This window comes from Dipteris shenzhenensis, chromosome 13 (genome assembly GCF_047967505.1).
Source record: "Dipteris shenzhenensis isolate YYH24624 ecotype China chromosome 13, Dip_SZ_1.0, whole genome shotgun sequence".
Taxonomy (NCBI): domain Eukaryota; kingdom Viridiplantae; phylum Streptophyta; class Polypodiopsida; order Gleicheniales; family Dipteridaceae; genus Dipteris; species Dipteris shenzhenensis.
In genome coordinates, this window is record NC_141608.1 from 7957910 (window position 1) to 7982815 (window position 24906).

General features: G+C 45.3%; 1 protein-coding gene across 2 annotated transcripts in view; it reads right to left on the bottom strand.

Annotated features, from left to right (window-relative positions):
• LOC147894982 (Insulinase (Peptidase family M16) family protein) overlaps positions 1–24906 on the bottom strand; it is a 118677-nt gene that overhangs the window by 91074 nt on the left and 2697 nt on the right. For both annotated transcript variants that reach the window (XM_087384155.1, XM_087384154.1), the window contains exons 3-9: positions 23775–23842; positions 12482–12573; positions 12269–12342; positions 11748–11791; positions 813–864; positions 446–568; positions 155–267 (exon numbers count right to left, since the gene is read on the bottom strand). In XM_087384155.1, coding sequence (XP_087240281.1) covers positions 155–267; positions 446–568; positions 813–864; positions 11748–11791; positions 12269–12342; positions 12482–12573; positions 23775–23842 — 566 coding nt within the window. The remainder of the gene's footprint in view (positions 1–154; positions 268–445; positions 569–812; positions 865–11747; positions 11792–12268; positions 12343–12481; positions 12574–23774; positions 23843–24906) is intronic.

The window sequence follows — 24906 nt, forward strand, 5'->3', positions numbered from 1 at the left end:
GAAAGCAAGATGCATTACTAGTACAGCAATTGAAGCCTTTAAGAATAAGTAACAGCAGGAACTAGTAGAATAAGCAGTGAGCAGAAATACAAAATATCCTTAAGAAAAATGCATTCCATGCAAAAAAAAACCAGGAAACATACAATTTACATACTTGCAGGTTTTCAGGATGACAAGGCTGGCCAGGGAAATCAGGCGGACTCTTTTTAGTGTTCTTTATGGCATCAAACTTGGCTTCTACAAGCTTTTGGAGAATATCTAGCCTTTCTGTTAAGCAGTAAGACAGATAACATGAGAAGAAACTTAGGGAGGCTGGCAGGGACCAGAATTACCAAACTGAATCTATCATGAACAAACAGATAACAAATGGTGAAAGTTCGCCTTCTATGTCTGACAGATTCAAAAGTGACTGACAAATCAAGAAGGCCAAAGGATAGCAGCTGACCTTTTCCATAGACAACGAGACACATCAGATTAGAGGAATAATGCCTCTCATAGAATTTAATCAATTCCTCACGTGTGTCGACCCCCCTCAACTTTGGATGTTCGTCGAGAGTTTCCAAGTTCCCTGTCAGGTACAATGACTTCAAATGAGTAAAGTTACATTTGATATCCCCCTCAACTATCCAAAATATTCAAGACGGTGATTGGCCGAACCTGATCTCTGAGAAATTTACGATACCAAAAGCTTGTATGTACACTGACTTCCAGACATAGATCAGACAAAAATGATATCCATCTACTAGAAGAGTACTTTTGGAGGTCCTGATTAGAATTTTCAAGCATTAACAGGGTTCCGTAAAGAAATTTACCTGTCCCAAATTTGCTGTATGGATGACCTTTAAAACTGTTATGCTTTGAGAGCTGTCAACACAAATAATGATGTCATTGAAAGAACAAGTTCTAAATCAAGCATTTAAAACTCATTTAAAAATATAAGATATATGGGCAGATTGAACCAAGAACCCTGGACTAAGATGGGAAGTAAATTGCAAAGATGCACGTGACACTGAATGGCAATAAAGATACTCTACTTGAATATTCACAGTGTTGTGAAAATCAAGGTTGACTAATCATCAAAATGAACCAAAGGGAAAACCTCAAGATCAAAAATCACCTAGAGCCACAAAGGGATTCCATTCTTCACTTATCATTTGGAGCATGAAAGCCAAAGCAGAAATGGTGGCAAAACTATGCCTAAATCAGTTTTGACATTGCGAGGGACACTTGACCATCACTTGACCATAAACTATCCCCAACTTTTTTTAAATGGATGTTCACAACAACTCTAAAGGAGCTATTCTTCTTGCTACAATTAATCTAGACATGTTTTCCTACATTATAATAGAGACTAGCCACAATTTTCTATTTTTATTATTGCAATAAAAGTACTTCTATTAAGTATGAGAAAGAAAGAAACAAAGAAAGAAAGATTATTAAAGTCTTCGGAAGACCAATGGGTCTATGAAACTGTGAAAATCCTGATACAACAAGCTATGGTAGTGGAGCTACTAAACGAGCGTCCATACCAATGCAAAATGCAAAAAATGCAGAATGGCAGTACCAAGTCCTAAGTACAACATAGTCATGTCGATGGTCAACTATATATCAGTCTCAGCATCGTCATCAATATCATCATCATCATCGGCAGCAGCAAGATATCAGGATGGATGAGGCAGTGGAGGCATGAAGTCGGCAATAGAGTGCTGTCGGCCACTCAGAGGTGCGGTCCTGGCACGTCTCTTGGTCATAGCTCTGCATCTAACCAGGGCTACTGTGACCCCCGTCAGTTGGGCTCCGACTCTAAAGAAGGAGGGGATGTCCCCAAGTGTGATCTGTGTGTCGACCCTCTGTCTAAGCTGTCGGGTCATAGGCTCCGGGTCACGGTCATGTCGAGGCCTCGTCTCGTGGGGGTCCATGTGATCTAGCTGAAAGAACTCCATGATAGAGCTCTGAGAGGGATCAGCCGAGGAAGAAGTCTGCTCCTATCTCTGTGCTCGAAGTATCCTCTCACGGTGTCTAAGTGCCTCATGAATGAAACCTGCCAAACACCGCTAGTCTGGGTAGGAGAGGAAACAGGCCAAAATCCCATAAATATCCCTGAAGAGGCAGTGGAAACGCCCTTGGATCTCATAGTACACAAGACACCTGAAGATGAAATGCTCCTCTGTCTCAACCTCCTGCATGTCACACAGTGTGCATATGCGCCTCTCCCTGGGTAGTCGCTCTGCTCTACCGCTCTCAATGAGAAGTCTGTGTAAAGAGACCCGACACTGCCCAAGAGAGATCCTCAACGAGTGGGGTAGGTGAATCTGCGTGTATCCTAGTGGGTCAATGAAACCCTCCACTGTGATATGTAAGAAGTGATCTCTGTAGAAACTAAGCTTCACTGGGAGTTCACTCGGTCCTAACTAGGTCCGAAATGTGTGTAGCTGTAGTAGATCCTCACGGATAACCTGGTTGACCTCGTGTGATAAGAGGGGAGAAAACGGAGCATCCATGTTGTACTGAAAGGGAGGTAGTCTACTATCCATGTAGAGCCCCAATCGCTCAAACCATCTCTCTGTACGTGCATACAGCACCTTTGGTCTCCTCCTGCTGCAAGTGCCATAGAAGAGGATAGAGCTATCCATGGTAGCCTGCTACGCCCCGAGGTATAATCCCCATATTCCCTAACTCGGTACAGATATGTGATGACCTGAAATGCAGCATCTAGCTGTAAAGGGGGTGACCCAAACTCAACCTGAATGATCTGGTGAGGAACGGATGACTTACCACGAATCATCTATGATAACATGAGAACATGTAGCCGCTCCACACGGGCCCACTTTGTATCCGACAAGTCTGGCCCCCAACAAGGGCTACCGTACATCCCTGCTGCGCGAGCCAAGGAGTCAAAAAGCAACCCCTTGGTGCGTGGATCCTGAAAGTGCAAGCAGAAGCACTGCCTCTCTAGTCTGGCCAATGAAGCATACCCTCTACTCAAGCGTGTCTGCATCGCGGGTCTCATAGTGAAGCTGGGACCAGAGAAGATAACCCCAAGATAAGTGTATGATGAAACTATCTCAACAGATGACCCCGCAAATGTGAACTGCTCCTAACGCATGATGGCTCGAGATGTATTAGTCATGACCTTGGTTTTACCCAGGTTGACCTTCAAATCATTAGACTCACAAAAGAACTGTAGTGCGTCTAGGTGTCTCTGAAGCCCCTCTGCTGAGGAAGACAAGAGAGCCACGTCATCTGCATAGAGCAAAATCTGGATCAGCGTGCCCGTAAGAGAGCAACCTACACCTCCCTGTGTCTGCATCGCTATCTCAAGCTCGTCAATGTAGAGGCCAAACAAGGTAGGCGACAAAGGACACCCTTGTTTGACCCCGATGGTGCTCATGATCTCGTCTGTCCACATGGATCCTGCCCGAACTCTGCCAGAAACTCTCTCGTAAAGTGCCATGACAGCCCAAATGATCTCCTAGTCATAACCCAAGTCCTATAGGCGCCGTATGAGACGGGCTCTCGGAACCGTGTCAAATGCCTTGCGAAAATCCACAAAGCAACAATAAACCCTCTGCTTCCGTGACCTCGCCTCTTCGATGATACATCTGAGCGTGAGAATGTGGTCCATGGTTCCATGATCACGAGAGAAAACTATAGGAGCAAGCTCAATGCAGGAGTACATCATGCCAATAAATACATGAGAGAAATCATAGCTTAAAAAGAGCTAGCAAATAACCATGGTTGAGGCTGAAAATGCATGTCAACCCTGAAACAGAATCAGAGAAGAAAGGAGATCCCCTCCATACTCTGGAAAAAGTGTTTCTCCTAGCAGAGGCTGCTCTCGATGACCCCTGCATGCTCGTCCAGATGGCCCTCAAGGTATGTATAGTATCAGTCCAAATACTGGCCAGTGTCTGAGAGGGGTGTACCTGGGATCCATCCAATGCCTCTATACATCTGGCTCTCCAAACATGCTGCAATACTAGCCAGAATCTCCCATGAAGTGTCTACAGAAGCATGTGCAGCTCTAAAAGGAGTGAATTTCTTTATATTTCACAGTGAAATGATTACAAGTTGCATCTAGGCGTGTCTGGATCTGCTATAAGAAGGGAGATATAAAACTGTAGGAATATGCAAGACAACATCAGGATCCATCTATAGAATGCCGTCTGAGTCAATAAGCATAAAAAGAGGAGTTGAGTGGGCTTAAAAGGAGATAATGCGGGGACACTATATGTGGTGCTGATGAGTCTTCACCACGAGGACGAGGCTCCATAGTATCAAACTGAGGTAACAGAACCAGCAAGCTGAAATGGATAACCAGCAAATGAAGAGGCTGGTCTAGGGCTTTGAAATGGATCAGCAGCCTTCACAAATGCAAGGCAATTGAAGAAAGGCTTGAATAAGCGTGGCCAGCAGCTAGTCGATGACCTTGGAGGCTCACGTATGCAAGAGGACAGAAATAGAGGCCAAATGTGAACCCGAATCAGAAAGCAGTAGGTATATGCCCCGAAAAGCAGAATAAACCACGAGGTGAGCACTTGTGCGCGTGATAACTGCCCAAGGTGCTGCAATAGGTCCGAAACCCTAAAAACGGCTCACCAAGACAGTCCGAAGTGCAAAAACAGGTCAACAATGTGAAAGGTGGCTCCCTAGAACAGCTCGGAATGCTGTAGCAGGTCTCTGATGCCAAAAACGGCTGATGTAGATGTGCTGGAGGCCAAGGAACTGCTCGAAAATGCTTATGTTGTAGGAGCTTCTGCAACAGCAACCCTAGAACACCTTGAAAATGCAAACAGGAGCTCCAAAATTGGTCGAAAATGCCTCCAAATAGGTCAAAAATCTGCAACCAACGTGCGTGGATGGGCTGCTCTGCTGCAGTGGCCTAGGAACCCTAAAAACGGGGATGAAGATGCTCTGAAATGGCTCCAATTTCCACACGTGCTGCTCCTAACAGAGCTGAACGGAGGCGGCTATGAAGGAAAGGCAATGGAGAGGCTACGCGTGCAAAAACGAGAGCAAACGGGCTGCAAAACAGAGGCTGAATGGGCAGCAAAGATGGCAGCTGTGCAAAAACCCTAAAGGGGTAGAAAGCAGCTGAAAGGAGACAGAAACGAGGCTGACTCTGAGGCAAAAATGTGCAGGGCTGAGGCGGCTGCAGGAAGAAAGGTTTGAGCAAAATTAGGGTTTTGGATCAGGGTTAGGTCTAGGATGACGTGGCAGCTATGGCAGAGTGAACGTGCTCTAATACCATGTTAGAAACATGGTGGAGAGAGAGGGAGAAAAGGTTAGGGTGTGAGGAAATGATACATGAATGAAAACATAATGAAAGGCTATCTTATTCATAATCATGAGAAGTACAAGCCTTATATAGGCTACTCACTCACACACTAGCACCTAGTGCATATGGGATAAGTCCCATAATGACACGTGGCACTCACACATGACTCACACACATGAACTAGTACTAGATCACCTAGTACTACACACGCAATGCACTTCAAGTTTGCAAGCTGAATAAAGCTTTATATGGGCTGAAACAAGCCCCACGTGCATGGTATGCCAAGATTGATGCCTTCCTGGTAAGTAAGGGATTACACAATAGTCCCACGGAAAGCACCCTCTACATCAAGAAGGATGGGGGGGATATTTTGGTCATCATTCTTTATGTAGATGACATGTTGCTCACAGGGTCAAATGAGGAAATAATAAAGCTGAATTTGACATGACAGATTTGGGCATGTTAAATTTCTATTTGGGGATCCAGTTCATACAAGACAAGCGTGGCATTGTTATGTCTCAATCCAAGTATGTGCAAAAGCTCTTGGATAGGTTCAACATGCAAGATTGTAAGCCTATAGCCACTCCCATGGAGCCGGGGCTGAAGCTTACTATGTATGATGCAGGTGAATCAATGGATGTCACACTTTACCACCAAGCTATTGGATGCCTCATTTATTTGTGCAATACAAGGCCCGATATTCAGTATGCAGTATCTCAGGTGAGCAAGTATAAAAGAACACATTGGCACGTTGTAAAGCACATCCTTATTTGCAAGGCACAAAGTCTTATGGCTTGATGTTTCCCAAGGGGGGTGACTTGCAGATGCATGCTTACAGTGACTTGGATTGGGCTGGAGACTATGATACCAGGCAGTCCACTAGTGGTAATTGTTTCTTTTTGGGCAAAGCTTGCATTTCTTGGTTGAGCAAGAAACAATCTACAGTGGCTACTTCCTCATGTGAAGCTGAGTACAGGGCAGCTTTCAGAGCGACAGTTAAATGTGTTTGGCTGTGTCGTTTGTTTGCTGATCTTCATCTCTTATTGGAGGGTCCTTCTCCAATTCTCACTGATAGTCAAAGTGCTATAGCATTGGCAAAGAATCCTGTGTTTCATGCTCGCACGAAGCACATTGAGGTTCATTATCACTATGTCAGAGAGAAGTTGCATGCAAGGGAGATCGGTATGATCTATGTGTCAACACATGACAATGTTGCAGACATCTTCACCAAAGCACTTCCACGTGAGAAGTTTGAGGCATTTCGCAGTGCCCTAAACTTATATCCTTTTGGTGATTGATCACTACCTTGTACACCACATTGGCACGGCAGGGGGGTGTTAGAATTATTGGTATATTCTAGGCAGTGGGCAATGTGATGTAATAAGTAGGTTAGGGGCACTTTTCCCTCTTTGAGGTTTTTCCCCCTAACCACAGTTAGATCCCTAACTACAATTATTGGATAGGATAAGGTTTTGTCACTTAGACAAAACCTATCACTCTCTCTTGTACTCACACTCTTCTATTCAGACGTTCAGCTCACTCTTGCTCTCACTCTTGCATTCTGCTCCCTTTCTTCTCACATTCGTTGGATGTTACACCAATGGTTGTGGCCTAGGGACCAAGGACAACACAAAGACTGACAAAGTGAGTGCACAAGACTTTTGACAGAGCATGGGTGAGCCAATCCCATTTAGATATGACCAACTTAATAGATTCCCAAGATAGACTTAGTTTTAAGATCTTGAGATAGAACTCTGTTATGCACTGTTCGTGTTTATTAAGAATGAGGAGTGCCAATCTTGACCATCAAGGGCCTAGATTGTGAGAAGAAAATAGCATCTGGCTGATCACCCTCACCCAACTTGGGCCTAGGGGAATAAAGTGGCTCAATCAAACACTGCAATTGGTAGTTCTTCATCTGATGCAGAAAGTAGCTTTGAGGTGAATTTAAAAACTACAATTGACAGCAGCTTTGAGGCAAATTAAACGCTGCAACTCGCAGCACCTTTGAAGTGAATTGAACACTGCAACTGGTAGCTCAGAGAGCAGCTTTGAGGTAATTCGTTTAGCCAGCTTGTCAGAGAGTTTGTTCAGTTTCATGGATATGAGAGCAACTGACTACATTGGATGACATGCTACATTGGATGACATGCAACAAGTATGATGAGCATTGTTGGATAGAAGAAAAAATTGTTGAGAAAGCTTTCCCCAAGGACTGAGCTTGCAGTAGAGGCTGGAATGCACTTGATGTAGAGGCTTTGGCACAGCAGAGGTTCATTGCAAATTCTGACAGTAGAGGCTCAGTATGATGATATATATGGGGTCAATCAGAAGGGGTCACATGCTCGAATTGTTTGTAAAAACAGCAAAGATAAAGATTCTAAGGCAAACTCACAAATGAAAAGGCACTCAGATTTGGATTTTAAAGAAAGAGTTTAAACAAAGAAGGCTCTTTGTTTGAGCTGATTCGGAACCAAACCTGAGATGGAATGAAATGAAATGCTTGTATTAAAGTCCGTGGGGGACCCATATGGCATAAGGATTTATGGGACTGGAAAAAAGACAAGTGCAAAATACAAGGTTCAAAGTGTTCTAGATATAACTCTATTGGACAAGAAAAAACAAACAACACACTGCACTAGGGTATGTAAACCTACCCAACTCAGTCTATAGTTACTGAGTGATGTAACAAAATTACAAACATGTAGAGAGAAAAAGAAATAAAGAAAGAAAGTCTATTAATGTCCACAGGAGACCAACAGGTCTGCAGGACAGCAAAACATCCGTTTAGGGAGGGAAACAGCTCCCAAGGACTGCATACAGCAACTCCGAATTATTATAAGGTACCTATATTGTAGTCTGAAAATTAAGACAATAAGCTCATGTAGGAGGGAAGGTCTGGTGAGCATGGAGGGAAGGTCCCCTAATATAATATGTGCCTTGATCCACTGGCGAGTCTGTCGTATCTCTGGCTCAGGTCCTCGTGTCCGCTATCTCCGTGAATCCTGCTAGTCCATGCTGTCTGGCTCAAAAAACTCACTCAGGGAGGAGTCTCGATGTATGCCCTGATCTCACCTATGTGCTCGGAGCAACCACTCCCTGTGTTGGAAAGCCTCATGGATGAAAGCCGCCAAGCATCTCTAATCTGAGTAGGACACAAGACTGGATAGGGGTCCGAAGCCATCCCTGAAGAGGCAATCATAGCGACCTTTGATCTCGTAGACTATAGTACACGTGGCATCTGAAAGAAAAGTGCTCCTTTGACTCAATCTCCTAGTGATCGCATAGGGTGCAGACACGACCCTCTCCCTCTACCCGACCACTCTCAATACGGAGTCGGTGTGATTACAGGCTGAACTGTCCGAACGATATCCTCAAGGAGTGGGGGAGATGGATCTGTGTGTATCCTAGCTGGTCGATGAATCCCTCTGCTGAAATTCACAGGCAGTTGTCTCTGTAAAACTGAGCTTCACAGCGAGCTTCTAAGGTGCCACCCCAGTCCTAAATGTGTGTAACTGTAAGAGATCCTCTCGGATTACCTAGTTCACCTCATGATATGAAGGTGGGATGGATAGGGCCTCAGCGCTGTACTGGATGGAGGTAACCTCTTTATGTGGTTCCCCAAGTTCTCAAACCATCTGCATGTGTGTGCATACCAACACCTCTGGTCGCCTTCTGCCGCCAGTGCCATGGATGAGGACAAGGCCAAACCGAAGAAGCCGACGTTGTCCTATGGTGTAGAAGCCATACTGTCTGATGCAGTAGAGATACATGATAACCTGAAATGCTGCAACAAGTTGTGGTGGCGATGCTCCAAACTCAGCCAGGACTATCTGATGTGGGACTGAAGGCTTACTGCAAATCATTCGTGAAAGCATGAGAACCTGAAGCCTCTCAACTCAAGCCCAATCTGTCTTTGATACATCTAGCCCCCAACAAGGGCTGCCATACATACCTGCTGGTCGGACCAAAGAATCAAAGAGAAGGGTTTTGGTTCGGGGGTCCTGGAAGTGTGAATGAAAACACTACCGTTCAAGTCTGGCCAATGCAGCACACCCCCTGCTCAGTCAGGCCCGTAATGCTAATCGCATCGTGAAGATGGGGCCGGAGAAGACAACCCCCAAGTATGTGTTGGATGCAATCACCTCCACCGGCAACCATCCAAGGTGAAATGCTCTCTGTGCATTGTGCTTGGGACGGGTTGAAGATCATAACCTTGGTTTTACCCATGTTAATCTTCAAGTCATGTGTCTTACAGAAGGTATGACGTGCATCTACGTGTTGCTAGAGGCCCTCTACTGAGGAAGAGAGTAAGACCACGTCATCAATGTATAGGAGAATCTGAAGCAAGGATCCAGGTAGAGAGCAACCAGCCCCTCCCAAGATCCCAATAAAGGTCTCAAGCTCATCTATGTAGAGGCCAAACGAGGTTGGCCATAACAGACACCCTTGTTTGACCCCAATGGTGCTCATGATCTCCACTCTCGACCTTGCACCTAGCCGAACCCTCCCTGAGACTCTCTCATAAAGTGCCATGACTGTCCAGGTGATCTCCTCATTGTATCCCAACTCCTGTAGACACTTGATGAGTTGGGCTCTTGGCACTATGTCAAACGCCTTGTGGACATCCACAAAGCAAAAATAGACCCTCTATCTCTGTGCCCTAGCCTCCTAGATGACCCCCTTGAGAGTAAGTATATGATCCGTGGTCCCGTGATCTATCCCAAAGCCTGCCTATCCCATGACTCTAAATCCTCCAAGCTCTGCAACCAAGCTAACCATTGTGTAAGTATTTATGCATAGGTCTTGGGCATGACATATCCAATCATAATGGTCCTATAGTTTTTCGGGCATGGGATCTCCTGCCTTGTGAATGGGATTTTGAGGAGATGTATGCTCCATATTTACCGTATCTGAGTGCACCCCCTAGTTGAGACTAACCCATGGGGTGGGCTCGGGACCTTGGGTGCCTACAACAAGTTGTTTGTCAACAATACTTCATAGAGTTCACCTATTCTCTCAAGAACAAAATTGGGTTGTTTGTCAATGCTACTAGAAAGAACTCATTGATTGTGTCATCACCTCTCAAGATACCGCTCAAGTATCTACAAGTGGAGATCTACTTGGCAATACTATATCCTTGGGAACATAGCAAAAGGATCCATCACTGAAGACCATTGAATTGAGAGCAGCATAAAATTATTCCCTGGCGGCATTACATCCCAAATGTTTCTTCACCAAAGATATATAGACCCAACAACGTTGTCGTCAGCATCATCACACTAGTGCAATGTTTCTATTCAGAAAGCAAGCATCAACACCACCATCGCCAAGAGCATTGGCATCACCAATGTTTTCTCCATCGTCTCTGGTTGCCAATCTCTGCAAAAGGTAGAGGCAGGCGACAATTTCAAGAAGCCTTGTCGTCAACTCACGTTAGCCGCCCGATCATCCACCAACCTTTCTTTCATCCATAGGATAAGGTTCGGTACCTAACCTACCCTACACTCTACAGCTAGTCATTGGGTTAGGCTAGGTGCATCGATTAGGTTAGTGAGACCATAGTTTAGGTTAGGACTAATTCGGACTAGGTTAGATTCGCTAAGTCTAACTCAAGGTAGGTTAAGTTAGGTTAGATTGCATTAGGTGTAGGAGTCTTATCTATCCTAAATATCATGGTTGGTCATAGGTCTGGTGTCCTAACAATCCTAACAGTCTTAGGTGACTTTAGGTTTCTCCAAAAGAAAAAAGCCCAAAATTGTTAAGGCCTCTCACAAACCCTTTTCAATGCCTATTCTGACCCCGACTAGCTCACTTGGGTCTCATTTCACAACTTCGTCATTGACCATTATCTAGATCCTCTCCATCGATATTTTGGAGCAGCCGGTATGTCATATTGGGACCTTCCTGTAACCTAGTGCATTGTAGGCAAGAAACAATTTGCAATGGCAGGATATCTATCATGATTGTTGTACCTTAGACATTCCACATTTGAACGTGGGGGAAAAATGTCCTACAAATTGGAAACATGCATATGGAATACAAGAGATGGGAAATAATTCAATGCTAGAACAAACGCCTATGCATCCCAACATGGATAGAAGACAAGACGCAAAAAGGGTTGTTGACAGGGTTGTCAACAAAGCAAATGGTGCATGCACTCCTCAATTATGAAGCATATCAGCATGTTAGGCAACGCCACATCCATACCCTAACACATGGCAAGCTTCACAATCTATTTGGGAGATCAGCTAAACGATGGGCTCCTACTTCAAAGAGCTACAAATATACTAGGGTAAAATTTTGGACACGACAAACTGGCTGCACAGCTATCAAATACATGGACACATGGTAATGCACATCCCTACATCGTATTGCGAAATCTTGAACGTCAGAATTGCAAGATTACAAAGTAAATAAATCATCCTTGCATAAAATTTCATATATCGACAATTTCTTGCAAAACTACCTGATTAAACCGCCAAATGTCAATAGTCAAGTTCTTCTTATTCTCTGCCAAAAAAACAAAAGGAAAAGGAAAAACTATCATATAAATCCACCCCACTGCTTGATAATATACATGAAACCAGAAAGAAGCCAATGCATTTTAAAAGGACAACAAAACATGCAACTTTTAGCTTTATGACAGCCACCCAAGAGGCAACAAACCAGTCAACTACATCATGTGAAGCAGGGAACAGCTATTATGACATTGCCAATGACTTAAAACATTCCCAATGGAGGGTGTGGATCAAATGTCCTCTCACACGCAAATAGCACATGCACACACATGCGAGCAAGAATACATTTCTACTAGGGTCATGATACAGGATTTCTGTTAAAGCTGAGGATGAAGTGCCATGCAATAATTTTTAATGTTGCTGATTTAGTTCCTTATAGCTACACCCAATCAATACCCCTTTTGTGCAATTTCATGAGATGTCATTCTGTTTCATATTGTGAGCTTTAATGAGCTGGTCAGGGAAGTACCCGAGTCAACGGCATTCATCTCCCTTGAGGTAGCATCCGCTGAGAATAGTGGGCATATGAAGAATTGTGCAAATCTGATTGCAAAAGCACAGCAATATAGCCACCAACCACTGTTACCCCGGCTAATTATGTAGCACTGCATAACTTTTCTCTGCTATCTAATGTGAAGGTGACAGCAGAAGACAAACGCTCATCTGAATAAATAAATTTGACCTGTCTAATGCTTCCTCAAGATGATCCGCATTCACGTCAAAGAAAAAGTTTGTATGCTCAGAGCTTGTGTAAGCATTCGAATGACCTCCATGCTGGAAAAACAGTTGTAACGTTAGTCATCTACAGCAGGGGAAAATCCATTAAAGGGGTTGTATGATAGGCCTCTTCCTTCAAAGGTTGCCAGGACTAAAGATGTGGATCAAAAAGACCAGCAAACACCTGTGGAAATTTAAAATATGTGTACCACTCAAAACAAATGCATATGTACAGCCATAAAACATCTCCAAGGGAAATTAAAGCTCAGCGTTATGGTTCGCATATCTGAAAGTCCCCCAAAAAAAAAAAAAAATCAAGAAAAGACTTTTAGCGAGATAAACATGAGCACTAAGGCTTTTTTATTAGAACCATACGGTCAGCTGAGGGTCAGCTGGTATAAGTTGATTAATACATCATTAGTGAAACAATTTGTTCGTAATAGTAGCTCCAAAAAGACTATCATTCATGTCCAACCTTGCAATACAATTCACTTCATTAATTATGCCTTAATGTATTATCATAAATTTAAAGCACTAATAAGGAGAACCCATGGGTACTAGGATAGTGATGGATGCATGCATTTGCATTATGGTTCAGCCATCCATCAGTCAGATGGACAGGCTGATAGCCTTTTTGGGGTTACATGGATGTAGCTTCTAGGGGAGGTCGTCTTTGGCCCCTAGGGTCGGCTGTTTTGCCCTAGGGGGTCGGTCCATTTCAGGGCCCTTTGGGCCTATATAAGAGGAGGCATTTGGCCTCATAACACATCTTCTGGAGCAACACTTCAGCCCACAGATAGGAGCAGCACCAGACCTACCTTGGGCCTATATCCAAGAGGTGAAGGAGGTACAAAGAAGCTGCATACTAAGTTGAGAAGGGCTGCCCACCTAGGCTGAGGATCTAGAAAGCAAGGTGGAGAGATCGATGGGACAGAGAGTTTACCGTACGCTCACTGAAGCATGCGGGTTAGATCTAGAGGTGCCAGGCATATAGTAGAAGAACCTTTTGGTATTGTATCTTGTCCAAGTTTTGGATGGACGGAAATATACACTGTTGCTTCTATATTTGTCTCTGAGCATAGTCTATTTGCTAGTCTGCACATGTACATGAATGTTGTAAAGTACACACACTTGATGAAGCTTGATTCCATACTGAAACACTTCCGCATGTAGCTCCTAGGCCCATCTATTAGTCTTCCGCTGTATCAGAGCCCTGACGGAAGTTCTCGTGAAGTGGAGCTTGAAAGCAAGGACCTTGTTGAAGGACGACCTTGATTCATTTACACGGACGAATTAGCTTTGGTGTCTGAACGATCGTACACAGATAGGAGGCTCAGGTTCAGGTAGATGCTCAGGTTCAGGTAGATGCTTGAAGGATTGGCTCACGTTCAGACAAGTGTATGACAATCTAAAACCCTTTTCCTATTTCAGTTCATTATCATGGCCAATAGATACCATATCCAAATTTTGGTGAGACAAGCAAGCTCGACAAGACCAACTACCCGTTGTGGAAAATGAAGGTTCAGAGCCACTTGGCATTGAGGGAGTCGTGGGGGATTGCGACAGCAATAGAGCTGATACCTCAGGCCACCGTAACCATTCCAACCACATCAATCTCGACGGCAATGACAATGCCAGCAAACGCTATACTAGTAAGAGCATCACATATCCAGGATGCGGAAGCCTAGGCTATCATAGTAGGTACGACAGCGGATATGGTGCTGCCGCATATTCAAATGGATGACACTTCTTTCGAGGCATTGAGGGATATGTACGAAGTCGACAAAGCAACGAGAATCTTAGACCTTGAGACAGAGCTATATAGCATGAGTATTGCTGAAGGGGAATCAGTATAGGAACACATCCCCAAGATGAAGGTCGTGTGGGATCAACTAGCGGCAGTTGGTTTAAGGACGAGATCGAACAGGATGGCAAGGTTGTTGCTGGGAATGCTCCCCCGGAGCTATAGTAGTATTGTGACTACATGACTACAGGGCACAGGGCGGCACCACTAACTTTCGAGGAGCTAGTTCCACTGTAGCAAGAGGTTCGCAAAAGAAGTACAATGGTACGGATAAGCATGACAAGGTTCTCATATCTCAAGACAAGAGCAAAGGCAAGGGCAACGGTAAGCCTGGTAAAGGCAAGCCCAAATTTGACAACGGAGCGGACTCTTCATATGAAAACAACAAGAAGAAGAGAAAGAAAGAGAGGAAGTGCTTCTACTGCGATGATCCAGGACATTCTGTGAAAGATTGCAAAAAGAAAAAAGGCTGATCAAAAAAAGAAGGGTGCCAACTCAGAGTCAGAGGAGTCAGCTAAAATGGTGGTAGGAGACCTTTTCTTGGTGGCCACTCAATGTGCTGCTGAGATTAGATATATGAACCCCGTATGACTGTCAGAATGTCAAACATTAGGATTGGTCAAAAGAGGAGTCAGGATCCCTTGTGAAGGTGATGGACAATGACGAGTTCCTGGAGTCATCTAGGTGCTTGGCTGGTGTTACTGAAGTAGAGGGGGATTCTCCAACAGGACCTGAGGACTCAAGGTCAGACGGTGGCTGTGACTTAGAGGGGGACAACCATACAAAAATTGGAGCTTGACGTGTTAGAAAGTCACTGCCCCACTTGTGAGCCCCCGATTTGAGGGGACAAGGGGACAAAAGACTATAGGGGGGTAGGGGAAGAAAAGGGCAGAGCACCTACCTAGCCTGGAACCCACGCAGCAAGAGTTGATGGCGCGGCATCCTAGGCGCCTCCTAGAGCAGCAAAAGGCGGGGCCTGCGGACTGCATCAGCAGCACATGCACATGGGCCTTTATATAGGCCTGACCCAAGCTGGCCAGATCAGCCTACAAGAGGCCGACCAGCCTGGTCGGTGATGGAGCCCAGCAAGTCGGTGCTGCAGCAGGGAGCCGACCCCCGGCTGGTCGGTTTTCAGAGCCCAGCAATGGGCCTATAAAAGGCCCCCACTCCCCCCCTCATTCCTCACCACTTGCACAGACAAGCCTTGCACAGGCAAGCGCACAGGGAGAGGATTAGCTTCAGATATTGGGACAGCATCTCCTTGCTGTTTTGTACACTCACCTCGAGCTTTTGTCAGCCCACTGTTGTGGAAGAATATATCAGAGTTTTGCTATCTCTCTCTCCCCGTCTCTTTGAGTGTTGTTTGAGCTGCGATCGGGAGTGTGAGATGTGAGTGATTCTATCCTCTATTTCCAACATGGTATCAGAGCACATTTTTCAGTTTGCTATTCGCTGTTACAGCAAGGATGGAGGACAAGGATTCTATTGTCGCCTCTTCAGCCCCTTCTCTTCCTTCCTCCTCCTCCAGATTTCTCTCATTCACCATCCCGAACTTTGGAGAGTCAAGGAAACTAGATGGGTCGAACTACCGAAGGTGAAAATCCGGAGTCATTTAGTGGCTCGGAAGTTGTGGAAATTGACAACGGAGGTGGAGGCAAAGCCGGAAGATATGTTGGACAGCAAGGGGAAGATTCACATTCCAATAGATGGAGAGGAGCTTGAGAATTGGGAAGACAGAGATGCCCACTCCCTAGAATTAATCATCGGGACTACGGCGGACTCTGTTCTTCCGCACATCCAGATGACCAAGACATCTATAGAGGCGTGGCTATTCTGAAGGATCCGTATGAAACAGACAACACATCTCGTATTCTGCTTCTTCAACATCAACTGTACAATCTGGATATGAATGAGGCAGACGATGTTCATGACCATCTGACAAAAGTCAAGGTGGTAAGGGACCAGCTCGCGGCAGTTGGTCAGACGGTAGACTCAAGTCATCTAGCATTGCTAACATTACACAAGCTAACTCGCAGTTTCAAGAGTTTCATGACTACGGTCACTGCAGGACAAAGGACCAAGCCTCTCACTTTCAAGGAGCCTAATTGGCCCTTTACTATTGCAGGAAGAGGCTCGAGAAAAGCTATTTACTCAATCGGACGAGAAGGCTCTCGTGGCATGGGACAAGCTTAGCAAGGGTAAGTTCAAAGACTCCAAGAACAACAACAAGACCGAGGATGTAGAGGAAAAGAGGCAGATGAAGTGCTTCTAATGTGAGAAGCTTGGTCATTCTGCTAAAGAGTGCCGCAAGAAGAAGGCAGACCTCAAGCAAAAGAAGAAGTCCAAGTCCAAGGAGGAGCCAAAGATCGAATCGGCAAACGTCACGACCGGCGCTCTTTTCATCATCATTGAGTACTGCTCCACTTATGCAGTCAATGAAGGAAAGGAAGGTTGGTATGTGGACAGTGGAGCTTCAAAGCACATGTCCAACAAGGAGTGGTTCAAATCCATGGAAGGTACGCATCCCGATTCCAAGGTCACTGTGGGGGATAACCGGACATGCCCTATGAAGGGTGCTAGTAGTATTCCATTCATCACGACTGCAGGAAACGAGGAGCTGATTTCCAGTGTACTATATGTACCGAACTTGTGTTTGTCTGTCAGTCAGATGGACAAGCACAATATGTCGGTCTTATTTAACAACGGTAAAGTCAATGTCACATCCAAGGCAAACAGAAAGGTGGTGGCTCAAGGAGTCGAGGAGCATGGGCTATATCGGCTCAACGCTCTCTTGATGCACAGGGACCATGGTAGATCCAAATTGTGGCATGAGCGGTTCGGTCACGTCAATTATGGCACTCTCGCCGAGATGCAAAAGTCAAAGATGGTGAATGGACTTCCACCGATTGCAGGCAATGATCGTGTTTGCAGGGCTTGCTTGGAGGGCAAGCAACACAGGGACAAGTTCCCACACGAGGCCTCATCACGGGCCAAGAAGCCACTCGAGTTGGTTCATGCCGACATTTGCGGCCCAATGTCGACAAATTCATTCACAGGTTCGTGGTATTCTCTTTTATTTGTGGATGATTTCAGTCCAATGACGTGGGTATTCTACCTGGGCAAGAAGTCTCAGGCTTATAAGAAATTCAAAGACTGGAAGGCCTAGGTAGAGGAGGAGAGGGGGAGGTAATCAAAGCCTTCCGCACAGACAGAGGGGGAGAGTTCACTTCTACTGAGTTCAATGGATTTTGCAAGAAGCACGGGATCGAGATAGCTCGCACATCTCAGCAAAACGGAGTTGATGAGAGGAAGCACAGGACCATCACAGAGACAGGTTTGACCATGTTGCAAGGGAGGAATCTCTCGAAAGCTTACTGAGGTGAAGTCGTGAACACTGCCGTTCACATCCTCAACAGAACCAAGACCAAGGTTGATGATGACAAGACTCCATATGAAGCTTACTATGGTAAGAAGCCCACAATATCTCATTTATGCGTTTTCGGTTCTAATGCATTTGTTCATGTGCATAAAGATGAGCAGACGAAGCTTGATTCCCATAGCTGAAGATGTATCTTTGTGGGATACAGTGAAGAATCCAAGGCCTATCACCTTTTAGACCCGGAAAAGAAGATCCTTATCAGTAGGGACATGATCTTTGAGGAGTCAAAGCCACAGCCTCTGTAGAAGAGGTTCCTGAACTTCCATCATTACCCCCACCCAAGGTCACCATCTAAGAGGTGGAGATGACTGAAGACCTCGAGGAGGAGGAGCATACTATTCTAGAACCGGCTCCCAAGGCGACTCCAGCAAAGGCACCTCCATCAGAGAAGAAGCTACCTTAGTGGTATTTGAAGACTTTAGCAGACTCACGGCACGGACATTCTCTAGAGCAGTTCCGAAGTGCGGCGGTCTCAACACAACATGAAGACTCCCTCCGTGAACTACGCTATGCTGGCTCAGCTTGAGAAGCCTCGTTCCTTTGGAAGCCATGCAGGCATAGATGGATGCCATTTTGAAAAATGACACCTGGGATTTAGTGCCCAAACCAACCAAGCAGAAGGTCATTGGGACTAAATGGATGTACAAGCTTAAGCTCAAGTCAGATGGGAGCTTGGACAAGTACAAAGCGAGATTGGTGGTAAAAGGCTATGCACAGTCAGAAGGACTTGACTTCAACGAGACCTTCGTCCCCATAGCTAGGATGGTGACCATTAGGACAGTCATTGCCTTGGCTGCTCATCACAGTTGGCCTATTTTTCAGATGGACGTCAAGTCTGCATTTTTTAATGGAACCCTTGAGAAGGAGGTATATGTGGCACAACCACCAAGATTTTAGATTCCAGGATCCCCATCAAAAGTCTGCAAACTGAAGAAGGCCTTATACGAGTTGAAACGGGCCCTTAGAGCTTGGTACCAACGGATAGATCTTTTCTTTCATAAGATCGAGCTTCAGAGGAGTCCATCAGAGGCAAATCTTTATCTCGACACAGAGGGGGATTTGCAGCTGGTATTGATTCTATATGTGGATGACCTCCTCATTACATGGGGATCATACGAAGAAGATTGCTCAAGTCAAGAGACTTCTCATGGAGGAGTTTGAGATGACTGACTTAGGCATACTTCACTACTTTCTTGGAATTGAGGTGAAGCAGGGAAAGAGCTGTATCTTTATTTCACAGGAGAAATATTGCAGGGAACTGCTCAAACGCTTTCAGATGGAAAATTGCAAAGAAGCAGTGACTCCCATGGAAACTGGTCTGAAGTTGAGTGTGCGTGATCCATCTCAACCGGTTGATTCATCATTGTATCGACGCATGGTGGGGAGTTTGCTATACCTCACCAATACCAAACCGGATATTTCCTACGCAGTTGGATTGCTCTGTCAGTTCTCCGCCACACCCAAGAAGGCCCATTAGGACGCAGGTATGAGGGTGCTAAGGTACTTGAAGGGTACCTGCACCTACGGCATCACTTATACGAGAGGCATTGAGTTGGGAGGTTTCTACGATAGTGATTGGGCAGGTGATATTGATACCCGGAGATCGACTTCTGGATATTGTTTCTTACTCTCATCAGGAGATGTGTCATGGCTGAGTAAGAAACATCCTACTGTCACCCTTTCATCTACAGAGACGAAGTACACGGCTGCTTGTACAGCGGCATGCGAAGCATTGTGGCTCAGGTGGATCTTGGAGGAAATGAATGTGGCCCAAGAAGATGCGACAGTGGTTATGTGCGACAACCAGATCAACTTCTGGATACTATTTCTTACTCTCATCATGTGTCATGGCTGAGTAAGAAACAACCTACTGTCGCCCTTTCATCTACAGAGGGACGGAGTACAGGGCTGCTTGCACAGTGGCATGCGAAGCATTGTGGCTCAGGTGGATCTTGGAGGACATGAATGTGACCCAAGAAGATGCGACGGTGCTTATGTGCGACAACCAAAGTTTCATAGCAATCGCCAACAACCCCATGTTTCACGCACAATCGAAGCACATCAAGGTTCACTACCACTTTGTTCGTGAACTCATCGACGAAGAAGTCATAGAGTTGATGTACTGCCCGACCAACGACGACATCTCAGATGTCTTCACGAAGGCGCTTCCCAGGGAGCAAATGGAACACCTCATTCGACACATGGGGATCAGCCCACAATTGTGTCATTGAGAGGGGGTGTTAGAAAGTCAATGTCCCACCTGTGAGCCCCCGATTTGAGGGGACAACGGGGCAGAAGACTATAGGGGGGTAGGGGAAGAAAAGGGCAGAGCACCTACCTAGCCTGGAACCCGCGCAGCAAGAGTTGATGGCGCGGCATCCTTGGTGCCTCCTGGAGCAGCAAAAGGCGGGGTCTGTGGACTGCATCAGCAGCCCATGTGCTGGGCACATGGACCTTTATATAGGCCTGGCCCAAGCCGGCCAGATCAGCCTACAAGAGGCCGACCAGCCTGGTCAGTGGTGGAGCCCAGCAGGTTGGTGCTGCAGCACGGGCTGACCCCCTGCTGGTCAGTTTTCAGAGCCCAGCAATGGGCCTATAAAAGGCCCCCACTCCCCCCCTCATTCCTCACCACTTGCACAGACAAGCCTTGCACAGGCAAGCCTGCAGGGAGAGGATTAGCTTCAGATATTGGGACAGCATCTCCTTGCTGTTTTGTACGCTCACCTCTTGAGCTTTTGTCAGCCCACTGTTGTGGAAGAATATATCACAGTTTTGCTATCTTTCTCTCCCCGTCTCTTTGAGTGTTGTTTGAGCTGCGATCAGGAGTGTGAGGTGTGAGTGATTCTATCCTCTATTTTCAACATGACGGTCCAGGTAAACTGAATTTGTGCCTGGGATGTAGACCTAGCCAGATGGAGGGCGGGTTGAAACAGACCCTAGGAGCTTGGTGCAGATGCTGATACCTGGAGAGCTCGAGTTCATAGGTGGCTTCGTGACTGAAGGTGGTGGTGCCATTAGGTGCTACCAAAGATGTACCTGTGTACCAGACTAGTGTGTGCTATTCCATCCCGGTAGACCACCCATTTCCCCGCCTTGCATGCATCATTCACCTTAGAGAGAGAGAGAGAGAGAGAGAGAGAGAGAGTCCAAGCAAGTAGGAGGAAGGAGGAGGTAGAGCAAATAATATTAAATGCCAGGTACGATGAGTGGTGGATGTGGACTTACAAAGTCCCTCCACACTTCCCTCTAACTCCCACAAAGTGCTGCTAAATTAGCCCCTTTTTGCCCATTCGTTATAGTCACCATATCTCGAGACAGCAGCACCATCATTGTCATTGGCACTTGTATAACATTGAGGCCCCTTCTTTTCCCCTCACCTACCACGAGATCAACCAGGTTATTTGGAGGAGGGGAAGAATCTCTTACAGCTATACACATTCAGGATTTGGCCCCCAGTCTACAGGGACCACTGCTTACGGATATTAGAGGAGGGCTTGATCGACTTGCCAAGCTATACATGGATCCGCCTCCCCGATTCTTTGAGCATATTGATCAGGCACTTCCATGTCTAATCGCACCGACTATGCATTGAGAGCAGGCGGGCTAAGGGCATACTTAGAGAGGATCACATATGTACTCTGTGGTCAACAGAGATCAAGTCAGAGGAACACTTTGCTTTCAGATGCCTCATGTACTACGAGACCCGAGGTCATTACCACTGTCTCTTCAAGAATGGGTTCAGACCACTCTTTAGTTTCTTGTCTTATCCAGATCAAAGATCCTTGGCAACTTTCATTCATGGGGCCGTCCAACATAGAGACCATCTGCTCTAGACACAGATGAGATCAGAGTGCACAGCCAAACTCCACTCAAAGCATGATCACTGAGTTTTTCCAACCAGATAGCAAGGACCAACAAGCCAGAAGGAGATGGCGGAGCTGGAACCCGGAGCGATAGACACTAAAGACTCGCCAGCGGGTTGATCCACAGATCAGGCTCGCAGATCTTCCCTCCATGTTCAGCAGACCGGAGACACATCCGACGAGTTGTGACAATGGCACTTGTCTGACACAGGGCCACACTAGGAGACCACAGCAGACCACACACACTGATCGCCACCAGCTCTCTATCACAGATTTTATGCTACCAATGCTGGGACACCAGGGTCAAACAAGGGCACCTCAACAACAAGGGTACAAGAGAATATTGACACTAGGGCAACTCAAGAAATGACAGTTCTTCTAAGTCATGAGCACGAACTCTTAAGCATCCTTTATGAAAATCTTTGGAATGAGAACCCCAAGACATTGCTCATTGACAATCTTATGCAGACACCTTGTAAGATGTACTTAACCAACCCATACACTACCTCAATAACATACCCACCCTCCATCTCAAAGACACAGCACTCCTAACTCAAGGTTGAAAAACACTCGCCCTGATCCTCACTGGGCTCTCCAATGAAGCCTTCTACAAAGGCTTTCCTATGTCCTCAACTATTTAACACCATGGAGACCCATCGATGCAAGCATATTATCTGACTATCATGGTAGGTCTGCATAGCAACAGCCATGTTTCTGAGGAGATCGTCAACATCACCAATGTGTAGCATGGCAGCCCACTATCTCCCACATTCATTGAGCTTTACATGGATGAGCTAGCATGCCTCGTTGACACTCTAGGTGGGGAAGGGCCTTTATTGGCATAAACAAATGCCCCTATCTTGCTATATGTAAATGACATAATACTAACCTCAACTGTAGCAAAAGGCATAAACAGGCATTTGGAAGCCTTATGGTAGTCAGCACATGAAGGTTGACTCGATACAACCAAAGTCATGATCTTCAACGCTAATGAAGGACAATTCCATCATGGGACCCTTACTTGTTAGGCAAGCCCATGAAGATTGTCCTATCATACATGAAGTTCAGATGCGCCTTTGGGCCACCAATATCCCATGAAATTGGCCTTCTGCAAGCAATTGACATTGACCAGACGGCACGCATCCCAAGCTATGGAGAGGCACTTCTTTGAAGCTCTCTTTCAGCACCTGCAAACAAAATCCCTCCTTTTCAATTTGGTCTGTAGACCTGTTGGAGGTTCCGTCCAATGGCTTTGGGAGACTAAAAATCAAAATGCTTGCTTGCCTCATCCAGAGTAAGACAGCGATGCCACACAATATACTACTTGCTCACTTTGCAGCAATGCCCTGACACACAAAATCCCCTCCAAAACATCAGTTACTTTGATCGAGCACATCATTAGATGAGTCAGAGGCAAACAGATGTAACTTCCATGGTTGATACTTTCTGCATCCATGCAGCTAGCAAGCAGACAGGGATGAGCACTAAGTGGGTGGCATTGATTGGTGATACTTCCCCTGGCTTGGTTGTTGCATAGCTACAACTGTTACATTCTCTTTCAGATGAATAGAGAAATTGGTTTCAGTTACTGTCATACCTCCAATTGGGGGTGCCTTATTTACCGAATTCCCTCCTAAAAACTTGAACTTTTTTAATTCCCAAATTAAACAAATTGAGTAGAGTTTAGAGATTTGTTTAATTCCCAAATTAAACAATTTGAGTAGATTTTAAAGATTTTCCAGCCTCATGTGAGACGCTATTTTCGCCCATGCTGTGTTGTTTTGAAGGATCCTTTTTAAGGAGGGGTGGTACTTTTTTTTTTCACAACTACCTTTGTATCACAAGCATAAAATAGATTAGCTGCAAGCAGGGCCAGTGAAAAGGAGAGTCGTGCAAATCATCACCAAGTCATAGATCCATGAGGTTTTCCCTCCTATTTTCTATATACACCGCTGTTTCTGTTTATTAATAAAGAAGGCATGCAGGGCCCCATTTTTATTGGTGAAAAGACTTTATGAAATAGTATAAGGATATAAACTCTGCTGCTACTAAAATAATAAGCTCCCCAATATTCCAAGTACACAGATTCTTCAGATTGTAATTGCACAAACAATTCCAAGTGCTTCACCACATACTATAATGTAGCACCTACCTCGGTAAGAAATTTCATGTAACTATCTTCAACTGGATACTTTGCACTGGAGAAGAATAGCATGTGCTCTGCAACACCACCACTGCATGAATGTTAACCTAGCCTTCAAGTTCAACAAAAAAAAGACAAAAAACAACTCTTACCATCAAGAAACAAGACAACCTCCAAAATATTAACCCTACACCTCTGTGTGTACCCTTATCAATCTACCATTTTGTGCAATCACAGCCTGCTTCTTGATTCAATTACAGATGTAGCAAAGCAGTTCATTACCATTGTATACTCCGATATTTAACGTTTATCATGTCCACATATGTTGTTGCATTCTCTGTGATCTCTTTTCCTTTCAAGCCTCACATATCACACATCAAGGACCTCACAACATTACATACATGCATGGGTTGTCATCTTTCATTATGAATTGTTATCCACCTCACTATCACCCTCCGAAATGATAGACCTCTTAAAAATTGAAAGCTGAGTTTTTGGGTTAATTAGCTAGCTCCTATGGTTTGATTAGTGGCTATTCACTTTCTTCATTGAAGCATGTGCAAAATGTCCATTGATCTTTTTCCTTGGCCCACACACATGGAGGACTAACCTCATCCCCCCACTTCTTGCAAACTGAGAACCAGCCCCCAAGAGCTTCAGATTGAAAGGGGCAAATGGGATAACTTACAAAGAGAGAACAAAGTTTGCAAAACATGCCCCTCAGGAAACATTGAACGAGGATGAGCACCATACTCCTCTCTTATGTTGTGCTTATCAGCACACATCAGGGAGAAATACAAGATAGATGCTCCTCCACCCATGAATTTTGCATAGCCTCTTTGGGCAGCCGCAAAAATGATAGGATCATACATAAAAGCATATTGGGGTCTTGGACAGGACCCATACCCAGGCCAGAATGGTGTCATGAACACAAACACATGAGTAGCACAGCTTGTAATTTTTGATAAATGTGTGTAGGAACATGTGTGCATGCATGCAAGTGTGTATGTGTACATGTGTGGGATAAACACTCAAAACAAATACACACATCTCTCACACTAAGCGAAATATGATGCACTCAAACATTATATGCTACTATGCCGAGCCATTGAAACAATGGCAAAAGCCATTGCCACAACTA